We start from the raw sequence: 12680 nt of genomic DNA on the forward strand, positions 1-12680 counted from the left end.
TTTAAACTAATTCATGTAAAATCCAGTGTCTACATGTATTATTTTTTTCCACTTCTATATGGAATTAACATGCTTTCCTATTTATTTATTTTAGTTTGTTTTGGGTGTTTGGGAGAGGGGGGTATAAGGTGTCTACTGCTCCACGGTCCACAACTCCAAAGAGCACGCATAACTCCAATAAATCATTGAACAGTAACGCAATTATATAATGATTTCAATGTGCGCCCTGGTAGAACATATGTTTGTACCCGCTGCTGAGAGGAAGTGTTGCTTTGTTGTGAGCAGGCGGCGCTGCAGCTGGCGGAAGAGGAGGTCGCCTAGTCCAGTTTCTATGCACTGGTACAGAGACAGAAAGATAAATGAGCTGGAGGAGAGAAAAGAAGAAGGAAAAAGACGGTGTCAGTCAGATAACGGGAGGGTTACTATAATGGCCGCTAAGTCGGATGGAGTGTTAAAGATGAAGAAAAGCGACGTGGCTTTTACTCCCTTGCAAAACTCTGACCATTCAGGCTCGGTGCAGGGATTAGCCCAAGGATCTCAGCCGGATTCGGGAACCGGGGAGGTGGACTACGTGGATGTGGAGTCCCACTGTTGTGGCTCCTCTTCCCTGTGCCTTCGTCTGGGCAGGGAGCAACAGAACTACTCGGTGTGGGACTGTCTCTGGATTCTCGCCGCGGTGACCGTTTATTTTGCCGACGTGGGCACAGATGTTTGGCTCTCCGTAGACTATTACCTCCGCGGCCAGTACTGGTGGTTCGGACTCACTCTGTTTTTCGTGGTGCTCGGTTCGTTTTCTGTGCAGGTCTTCAGCTTTAGGTGGTTCGTACATGATTTCAGCACCGAGGAGAGCGCAGAAACTGCTGGTGCTGCCAATGACTCTCATGTGGATGGGAAGCTGGTCAGCGGCTCTGCCGCACATGGAGACATGGATGCCCGTCTTTCAACACCACAAAGACAGGCTTCTACAGCCAGCAAGAGCAACGCCACAACTAACAGCAGCAACAGCAGCACCACAACTAGCAAGACTAGAACTGCATCTTGTTCCCTTTGCATCTGGCTCTTGCAGTCAGTCATCCACATCCTGCAACTGGGGCAAATCTGGAGGTAAGGGGGCTAAAGAACTAAGCCTATATCCAAGGTGGATGCAAGATGTATTTACTGGGGGTTCAGTTTCAGGAGGTGCTGGTATGGCACAGTTCCTTTGCAGTCACTGTTAGATTGAATTGTTGTGTTGTAGGGACGTTTTTTTTTTTTTTTAATAATGATGGTTGATCCGCAGTGTCAGTTACATAGAATTGCTCGCAGATATCAAGCCACTGATTCATAAAATCGAAATTGAAATATATTACAGCGTATTCATGCAATACGTATCGTTTTATTTATTAATAATGTTATTTTTTTTTTATTTTTCACACATTCCACATGTATTCCTGTGCGTTAGTAATATACAAACTATACACTAGTGTATGCTGTATCCAAGTTGGTCATCACAGACAAAATACAAGAGCCAATAATGTAAGTTTATTGCATCACCTGAAAGGGGATTTGGAACAGGTATCTCGACATCTTACCGTTCACAGTATTTCAGCCTCTAAACTATTTCCCATTTTTAAAATTGTTATTAAATGATCGTTTCCGTCAACAGATTTGCTTAATAAGTTACATTACTTATCTTTTAAATATAATGTTGTTTTGAAAACAACAATATGTATTATTTAAGGTTCTCGTTTAGTAGTATATGGTATCATTCCTGCCGGATAAAACAAAGAAACACGCACAAGAGCAGAATACATTGAATAACATATAGGACCACTGACGGTTTGTTCAGTTTGCTGTGAAACTGGGACTTTTCTTACACAACCGAACCTTGTATTAGGGTTGGTGCTCAGGTGGTGATGCAATGCTTTCTGTGTTTGTTTGGTTGTTGTTGTTGTTTTTTAGACCAGCTAGATCAGACCTATTAAGGTTCACAGTAAACCCAAAGTTTACAAATAAAACATACACATTGTGCAACATATTTTAAACATATTTTAGAAATTATATAATACATTGTATAATACAAGTGTTTTTGTGCATATTGACTATATCCTCAAATACTAAAATGTATTTAAAATCTCAAATTCTCTCTCTCTCTCTCTCTCTCTCTCTCTCTCTCTCTCTCTCTCTCTCTCTCTCTCTCTCTCTCCTCTCTCTCTCTCTCTCTCTCTCTCTCTCTCTCTCTCTCTCTGTGTGTAACTAAAATAATTTATACAATTTGTGAAAAATAACCAATTCAAGAAAAATGCCCTATGGCTTAAGACCTGTTCACAACTTACACTTTAAATGTATGTAAATTATTTTTAAAAACCCATAATATGAATAATCAACATTGTAAATGCACAATTTTTTATTTTATTTTCAAGTGGTATGTATTTTTTACCATGTTATTGAATTGCCTTGCCCTCATATTTCCCTAATAAGCTCTTTGTGGAATTACACTTGACACTGAGTTTGCAATTCAATTAGTTATTTTTGTATTAATGCTCCATTTGTGTCAAAGAGTTTTTCTTTTCTGGCTGCTGATTGTACAAGGCATCACAGTACGACATAGGGCATGGAGGATCATTTAGAATGAAACATGTTTTATTTTAACAGCATTACACATTTTGCAAGAGTTGCAACTTTGTTTTTATCTGGTTTAAAAAAAAAAAAAAAAAAAAAAAAAAACAATGAATTATCCATGAAGTTGAATGGCTTAGTTTTGTTTAACTTTGGCTAAATCTACATCAGTCTGCTTTATATACAGTACAACATAGCATGATACTGTGATAGTTATTTATCATAGTCACTCAAGGGAACCTTTACTGCAGTGTGAAGATACTGTCTCAATGGGTGAGCTATAAAACCACCTCACTCTTTCTCCACACACACACACACACACACACACACACACACACACACACTTACTTAGGTAAACCATTATAACCTGGTCTACTTTTGCTGTAGATTACATCCTGGATAACTTGTGCAAATCTTAATACAGAGAGATTCACTAAACCAAAACTTAATTTCTTGAGTGATTTAATTGTTTTATGATACTGTTTATTTGAGAGACACAATGGGCCCTATATTCAAAGAGGCCCATTTACCTGTCTAAGTACCTGAAATAAGCGCACAGTTTTCCAATTACTATATTCAACCAAGTCCAATTCACAACATAATTAGACATGTTTCTTCCTTTCCTAAGTACCAAAACGCCCAAATTGTTATCTTTTAAAAGTGCACATATGGGTCCTGTTGATATGTAGTATTGAAATGAGGATTATGCATTTCCATTACATGACATATGGTATATACATTTTTTTATTGTAGTGGTAGTACTGTTCTTTGACTGACATAAGTCACAGAGACTCCTCAAAAATATTTAGTCACACTGTAGTTTAAGAATGTATTTGTAAAACAGTACTTGGATGAACATCAACTTTTCTTGTATGAATATTCTAATAATGTATATTTAAAATGAGTTGTTCAATTTGGAAAGAAATATTGGGTTTCACCAAATCAGCTACAGATATTCAATTCTATAAGAGTTTTACACACACTCACCATCGCAACCTGTTTAAAGGCACCTGCAGGGAACTCAGATGTAGGTAGTTAAAAGCTATATTGATTATAATATGGAGACCTCATTATAATGTGTTTCTGAATAACAATAGAATGACCAATCTGTACATTTTAAGTTTCTGAATAGACTCACGATAGCCTTAGTTAGCATTGAATTGAATAGTTTTAAAACTCATTTTCAATGGATGGCTTTTAACTACCTTTGATCACAATGGGACAGTGTTAGTACAGTCTTCACGATGAAGAGCTTTTTAAAAGTTGATTTTAATGTACAAGACTAATGTCACAATTGTGTGTGATGGGACTGACACGGATATGAACCTGAGGAGAGCAGGACAAGTTATTACACTGTGTGCTTTGTCTGGGGGTTTAAAAGAACATTTTTAGAGGGTGATCTTTCACTTTGCTTTCAACTACCAGAAATTTGTATAACACATTTTAAAGTACACTTTTCATGTTGTAAAGATATATACCAGTATTAACAATTGTATAATGAAGAAAGAGAACAACCATCACATCTTCATATCGAATACTTACATTCAAATTAGAATTCAAATCAGAAAAACCTAAAAGGTTATTCTAAAGTTTAGAGCATTCAGTGGGGTAGATGTTAGGATATATGCAGAGTTTGTTTGGGATGCCGGAGGATATGATGCTAAAGCGCTGTCGTCTTACTCCACTGGTCATCCTAGACCTAATAGCTGAACTGAGGGATGAGCTAGACCCCAGCATCAATCTAAGGACAGCCATGCCTGCACATGTGAAAGTGCGGTGTTCTCTGCACTACTTAGCCTCTAGTTCCTTTCAGACCACAGTTGGAATGTCTGGAGGGATGGCCCAATCCACCTTTTCTATAGTGTTAGGCACATTTCTGGATGTTATGCTGAAAAGGGCAGGTCAGTAAATATAAGGATACTAACATAACAGATGTTGGCTGAGGCTTTTCCAAACAACGTTTCATGCTGAGTGACCTCAGCAGTAAGTACTCTCAGTTCCTTGTCAGAAAACTTTTCTTTTCTCTGTGCCAAGAGGGCTTTGCTGCCCTTTTTGTGACACTTATTTGTTTGGTTTGTATTTTCTCCTATTGATCGCTCTACTCCTAACTCTGTCACCTCTGGGCTGCAAGTGCAAATACATCTGTATCGAATTGGCAACTAAATAAAATAAGTTGATATAATGTAATGTCTTGTTTTAACTTTGTCAGAACCCAAATCACAAATGTGTTCATGGTGTGCTCTCTACCTTGGCTGATGTCCACGTTACAAAGGATCAAATGTCCTTCAAGAGTGTTTCATGGTATCCAGTAGTTTTATAACATTGTTTTCAAGGCATTCCATTGAGCTCTGGTTCAGACCGTAAATATCACATAAAACCTTTGGCGCAGCAGACAGCACAGATGAGACTTGTGGGTTTATAGGTTCTGGGTAAAATATCTCTCAAAACCCTGATTTTAATAAAAGTACTAGCACAGTTATAGCTTGCTTCAATGTGCCTATTGAAAGCATTATAAATATTAACAGTGTGCAAACAACCTAATTATCTTGTCTAAAGCAATTTCCCCTTTAAGGTTACTGTTAACCTTTAATTCCATTTAGGAATTATACAGAGTGCTTAGGCAAATACTGGAAATGTGCCAATTACTTTAAAAAAGAACTGTAATGCATCATTAAATGATCAAAATCCAAATGTTTGCACACAATTACTGGTGATTTTAAAATACTGTATGTTCTCCCCCCTCCTTATCAGCAAATTTCAAACTTTTTCAACTCTGATTATCTGTTGGAGATGCATTCATGGCACACTTCGCAATTATACATCTAGAATGCTAATCCATTTGAAATAAAAATGTGCATGTTTCCTAGGAATATATTTAAATGTTGCTGCTATCCTTATAGTAGATTTAAAAATAATAATAATAATTGAGGGATGTAATGTGGTTGGTTAATGTTCTAGACCAGGGCTAGTTGTATGAGGAATTGATGTTCAGGTTATCAAGAAGTATATTGCTTGAGGGGGGTCTCAGGAAGAACATTTGGGTCGGTACTTATCATCTTCTTTTGAGAATCTTTATTGTCCACAGCCCAGATGGTACCTTAAATTAATATCACATCAGAAGCTTGGAAGCAGCATGAAGCAGCCTGCACACTTTGGGCCTCATTTACGAAAGGGCTCTAAACGTTATAGTCCACCATAATTGCAATTAGTGTGCACGTTCATGATTTCCATATTTACTATTGCAATTGTATTCATTATCACACAAACATAATGGGCATACTATGGCAAAATAAATATGTGACTTGTATGGAAATGCATGATAATGTATTTAAATGAGGCATCTGCTCTGAATAATGAGATGAGCTTTATACACACTGTGTTTGCTAAGGGTGATACTACTGTTACTATTTTTATTTTAATATAGCGCCTTTCATAGTGGACCACCAACAGAGGTAGGCTGTGAACTGTGCGTTATATGCAGAGTCACTTCAATAGGACATTGATTTAACATCTCATCCTCAGGATGGAGCACAAGGAGATTAAGTGACTTTCTAGAGGTGGGATTTGATTTCTGCCCTGGAGTTTAACCACTGGCCCACACTGCCTCCTGACTGGATAATCATAGCGTGAATCTTAAAGTGAGCGATAATTAGTTAGTTTGGAAACCAGCCTTTAAGTACTGATAGCCGCACTATTTAAACATATTTTTGTGGGCTGAAATCTATCTGGCATCATGGAGACATTACGTGGATTAAAGTTTTCATATAGAGCAGTGAAAATTACCTATAAATAACAGGTTATATTAAACGTGAATTAATGTTATAATTTCTTTGATTTTATTTTATAGTTCATTACATTGGTACAAATAATAGAGTAGTTAAACAAAACACTGGACCAAGCAAGATATTATAATTTAAAACAGCCTCCTGCACTAGAATTTCTAACTCCTCTGCGTGCAGTTGTAGTTTGCATCGGAGGACTGCATCTGTTGATTGATCTTTTTGGTCAATGTAAACCACCTCCACCTTTCACAATAAGCTACTGACCAAAAGATATGCCTGGACTGTTGGGGCTGTTTATATCACGGTGGTCACGGGTAAGGGTTGGACATTATCGTGCTCATTACATTATCACTTACAATGCATGTAGTGTGCACACTATGGTATGTAAATTAGCCAAATAGTGTGAACGTAAATTTATACGCTCTCTGTTAGTAAATGGGGCAGTAAATTTAGATTTATGATACACGTTATTACTTAATGTGCACATTACAGCTACATTTAGTGCCCTTTCGTAAATGAGGCCCTTTGCATGTTCATAAATTAATCTTGGATGTGCGATCAAGTGTAAAAAAATCTAAATGGCAAAAAAATATCCCCTTTAGGTCTTATCCCAGATATAAAGGGTTACTACTGTTTAAAAATAGAGTTTCTTATGAAGATATGTCATCTGTTTGTCTTAACAAAAGCTTTTTCTGTTGGCATTATAATGGGTGCCCGACATGTAACTGTTTATTACTGTATGTAGCTGGTTCTTTGGTCATGTCTGATAGTTACATGGCTTCCAGAGCTTTGTTAATGTCTGCTGCTCCTCATCCCAACTTAAAAACCATTTTCTCGAAAAAAAAATTATAATTTATGAATTGGTAAATATATATGGCATGTAAAGTCTCAACAAAACCTGTTCTAAAGACGTTCATTATTGAGGTTACCCACGGGCAGAGCCTGATTAAAAGGACTTGGGGCAATACACTAAGCCATATTTTGGGGTCCCCATACATAGTGTGGCGAATGGTGTTATTGGTTAATCTGACCCTGTGTTGGGGACCTATGTCAAGCCATATTTTGGGGGCCACCTACAAACTCATTCTTCTACAACCAGGGTACTCAAGGTATGAGGCCTGCTAAATTAGTCATGTCTTTATTGCCTTGTGCTATATGACAGAAATCGCATGCAAATCATAATAATTAAATCTCATGGTTGCTAATTCTAATTCTAATTTACATTCAAACATCTGTGGGAACGCAGAACACAACATGATGCAATATGGATCACAGACAAAAAAAAAAAAAAAGCTTCAGCCCCAGGCAGTAACATACAAAAACATTAGCAAGTGCATAATATAACATCCACTGAGGTTAACAGGTCAGTGGTTTTGTTCCTTTAACAGAAAGTCCAGCAGCTATTATATATACATTAGCAGCTGATTATTATACAGAAAATTATACAGTCGCAGATAAAAGTATTTGCACAGTTTAAAAAAATGAGAAAAACCACAAAGAAAGTGATTTCTATAATTTGTAATTGTTCGAGTGAAAGATATAAGTTACAGATTCAGCTTTAGAATAAAACAACAAATTATTACATAATATGCATAAAATGAAAAATCACACACAAAACTAATTTCTGTGAATAAGAACGTATGAATTGATACAATATTACATGTAACCCACTTGGCTATGTATAATGGTTGCACCAGAGGATGAGGCATTTGTTTTAGAAAGCAAGTGAGACTGTCCGGCAGCTTCAAGCACAGAGATGAGGGAGACAATGAGTTACAAATTAACTTGAATGCAAGAAAAGGTAGACAACTGGATTATATTTATCTTACTATAATGTGGGTCATGTGTTAGGGACTAGATTTTAAAACTCAATTTCAAAATTATATTTATATACCCTGTAGACAATAAATGGGGCAGTAAACATTTTGTAACAAAAGCAAGCATATGCATCCAGACAAGTTCTCTGACTGGGGATGTTTAAATATTTCAGTTTTTTTTTTTTTAACTAGCATAATCAGTTGTTAGAAGGAACATAAAAAAAGATTTTATGCAAAGCACACTTAGGACTTAATTTATGAAAGGGCACTAAATTCAGAGTTAGCGCACACATAAAGTATTGAGCCTAATGCAGGCGTTAAATCTAAATTTAGTGCCCCATTTACTAACAGAGAACGCTTTAATTACGTGTACAGTATTTGGCTAATTTAAATACCATACCATGCACACTACATGTATTGTGAGTATACATGCTTAGTGAGTACAATAAATAGCACAGGTCGTGTAACCCTGTCCTCTGTGTGGGGGATGTTATGTAATTCCCTGTAAGCTTTAGCAGGGCTTTTTAAAATGTATTTATTTTTTTGGTGTAAATTTCAGTTTATTAAATAGGTTGCAGTTAAAGCTGAATGGCATAGTTTAAAATAAATAGTTAATGCTCTAAAGCAAGGGTGTGAAACATACGGCCCGTGGGGCAATTTTTGGCGGCCTGCCCATTAGTTTCTAAAATTGCATTGATGTACTATATGGTTTTGGAATTCTTCTTTAAATCAACCCGCCTCTGTAATATAACATGAGTATTCAACATGTGCAGTCTGTATTGTATGAGTGACATTCCCATTAAGCCAGTCACAGCTTATATATATGACTGGATAAAAGAGTGGACAAAATTAAAGAAAGAAGTACAGAAGTACCAATTTTCTTACACTGAACTCTGCATCAAAGGCATTATGTGGAAAATCTGCAGAATTAGAACGTGTAATGAGCATTGTTATCAAGTGTCCAGACAGAAGTCATATAAAGGTCAAAAAGGCATGTGGGAGACTCTGAAAAGATGTGGCAAAATATTCTGTGGTCCGATGAAACAAAAATGGAACTATTTGGCCTAAATGCAAAGTGTTATGTTTGTCACAAACCCAACACAGCACATCACCCAGGTAACACCATCAATACTGTGAAGCATGGTGGTGGCAGCATCATGATATGGGGGTGCTTTTCATCGGCAGGGACTGGGAAGCTTGTCAGGGTAGAGGGCAAAATAGATGGAGCTAATTTAGGCAAATCCTTGAGGAAAACCTGCTTCAGTCTGCAAAAGACCTAAGACTGGGATGGAGATTCACCTTTCAGAAGGACAGTGACCCCAAGCACACAGCCAAAGCCACACTGGAGTGGCTTAAAAACAAGAGAGTGAATGTCCAAGACTTGAAGATTGCTGTCCACCAACGATCCTCAGAGCTTGAACAATTTTGCCAAGAAGAATGGGCGAATATTGCACGATCCATATGTGCAAACCTGGTGGAGACTTACCCCAAAAGACTCATAGCTGTAATTGCTGCCAAAGTCCAAGGGGGAGGGGAGGGGTTGGTGTGAAGACTTGCTATAGGCACTGTATATATACCGGTAGTGTGTGTGTGTGTGTGTGTGTGTGTGTGTGTGTATATATATATATATATATATATATATATATATATATATATATATATATATATATATATATATATATATATATCTCCTGTGGTGAACTTGGTCACTGTGACCTATTTTTGCAGGAGTTCTGGGCTTTGACCTACTTTTGCTGGTTTGCTGAGCTACTGAAGCAAATGTCTTGGGACCAGCTCACCAGGACTTGATGATATTCTGTTTGGAACATTTTATTATATTTACATTTTAATAGGGATTACTGATGATTACCGTATACACTAATTAATGATGTACCAGTGCCTCGTTACCTTCAGAATTGCAACATAAGTTGTGACATCAGTTTTATTAAAAGTTCTGTAGAAATGCCTTTATAGGCTTGCCAGACAAAAAAAGATATTTCATAGATTTATGCTTCAACAGCACATCTATGGCCAAAAGTTTTGCTTCATAAAGGTGAATAAAATCTGATTAATAATGTTACGTTAACATATTGAATTACATACCAATTTGTAGTTTTCCATATATTTAAAGAAAAACTGAAAACATACAAAAAAATGACATGTTGAAATCTAACATGAAATACAGTATTACTATCATGACTTGCAGTAAACGTTTGCAGTATCATTTTGTCATTTCTTTGATTACATGATGTTAAATAAAAGATCAAATTATGGTCATGTAGTTTTTTTTTTTTTAATGATGTCTTAATCCTAAAATTATAGGTAATGTTAAACTTTTGGCCATAGCTGTATACTTAAGCTATTGTGTACTTTAGCTAGTGCCTAGAGCTGTACCACTTATTAAGAACATAAGAACATAAGAACATAAGAAAGTTTACAAACGAGAGGAGGCCATTCGGCCCATCTTGCTCGTTTGGTTGTTAGTAGCTTATTGATCCCAAAATCTCATCAAGCAGCTTCTTGAAGGATCCCAGGGTGTCAGCTTCAACAACATTACTGGGGAGTTGATTCCAGACCCTCACAATTCTCTGTGTAAAAAAGTGTCTCCTATTTTCTGTTCTGAATGCCCCTTTTTCTAAACTCCATTTGTGACCCCTGGTTCTTGTTTCTTTTTTCAGGTCAAAAAAGTCCCTTGGGTCGACACTGTCAATACCTTTTAGAATTTTGAATGCTTGAATTAGGTCGCCACATAGTCTTCTTTATTCAAGACTGAACAGATTCAATTCTTTTAGCCTGTCTGCATATGACATGCCTTTTAAGCCTGGAATAATTCTGGTCGCTCTTCTTTGCACTCTTTCTAGAGCAGCAATATCTTTTTTATAGCGAGGTGACCAGAACTGCACACAATATTCAAGATGAGGTCTTACAAGTGCATTGTACAGTTTTAACATTACTTCCCTTGATTTAAATTCAACACTTTTCACAATGTATCCGAGTATCTTGTTAGCCTTTTTTATAGCTTCCCCACATTGTCTAGTTGAAGACATTTCTGAGTCAACAAAAACTCCTAGGTCTTTTTCATAGCTTCCTTCTCCAATTTCAATATCTCCCATATGATATTTATAATGTACATTTTTATTTCCTGCGTGCAGTACCTTACACTTTTCTCTATTAAATGTCATTTGCCATGTGTCTGCCCAGTTCTGAATCTTGTCTAGATCATTTTGAATGACCTTTGCTGCTGCAACAGTGTTTGCCACTCCTCCTACTTTTGTGTCGTCTGCAAATTTAACAAGTTTGCTTACTATACCAGAATCTAAATCATTAATGTAGATTAGGAATAGCAGAGGACCTAATACTGATCCCTGTGGTACACCGCTGGTTACCACACTCCATTCTGAGGTTTTTCCTCTAATCAGTACTTTCTGTTTTCTACATGTTAACCACTCCCTAATCCATGTACATGTGTTTCCTTGAATCCCAACTGCGTTCAGTTTGAGAATTAATCTTTTGTGCGGGACTTTGTCAAAAGCTTTCTGGAAATCTAAATAAACCATGTCATATGCTTTGCAATTATCCATTATCGATGTTGCATCCTCAAAAAAATCAAGCAAGTTAGTTAGACACGATCTCCCTTTCCTAAAACCATGTTGACTGTCTCCCAGTACCCTGTTACCATATAGGTAATTTTCCATTTTGGATCTTATTATAGTTTCCATAAGTTTGCATATAATAGAAGTCAGGCTTACTGGTCTGTAGTTACCTGGTTCAGTTTTGTTTCCCTTTTTGTGGATCGGTATTACGTTTGCAATTTTCCAGTCTGTCGGTACCACCCCTGTGTCAAGAGACTGCTGCATGATCTTGGTTAGCGGTTTGTAAATTACTTCTTTCATTTCTTTGAGTACTACTGGGAGGATCTCGTCCGGCCCAGGGGATTTGTTTATTTTAAGAGCTCCTAGTCCCTTTAACACTTCTGCCTCAGTTATGCTAAAGTTATTTAAAACTGGATAGGAACTGGATGACATGTGGGGCATGTTGTCAGTATCTTCCTTTGTAAAAACTTGTGAAAAGTAATCATTTAACATATTTGCTATTTTTTTTTCTTCCTCTACGATTTTGCCATTTGTATCTCTTAAACATTTAATCTCCTCTTTGAATGTTCTCTTGCTGTTGTAATTTTGGAATTGGTTTTAGCTCCCTTAGCAATGTTTATTTCTATTTCTCTCTTGGCCTTTCTAACTTCCTTTTTGACTTGCGTTTGCAGTTCCATGTACTCTTTCTGCGTACTTTCTTTTTGGTCCTTTTTTAATGCTCTGTAAAGTGCCTTTTTTCGCTGAATATTTTTTTTAATTGATCTATTAAACCATTTTGGCAATTTAGTTTTACATTTAGATTTGTCTACTTTAGGGATGTAATTGTTTTGCGCCTCTAGTACTACATTTTTGAAGAACAACCATCCTTCTTCTGTGGGTGTTTTCTCTAT

The 12680-nt window shown here is 36.8% G+C and overlaps 1 protein-coding gene across 1 annotated transcript in view; it reads left to right on the forward strand.

Annotated features, from left to right (window-relative positions):
- The first annotated feature begins 238 nt into the window (after positions 1-238).
- Positions 239-12680, forward strand: part of xkr4 (XK related 4) — a 103166-nt gene continuing 90724 nt past the window's right edge. The window contains exon 1 of the mRNA XM_041245968.1: positions 239-1104. Coding sequence (XP_041101902.1) covers positions 239-1104 — 866 coding nt within the window. The remainder of the gene's footprint in view (positions 1105-12680) is intronic.

This window comes from Polyodon spathula, chromosome 3, assembly GCF_017654505.1.
Source record: "Polyodon spathula isolate WHYD16114869_AA chromosome 3, ASM1765450v1, whole genome shotgun sequence".
Lineage (NCBI taxonomy): Eukaryota > Metazoa > Chordata > Actinopteri > Acipenseriformes > Polyodontidae > Polyodon > Polyodon spathula.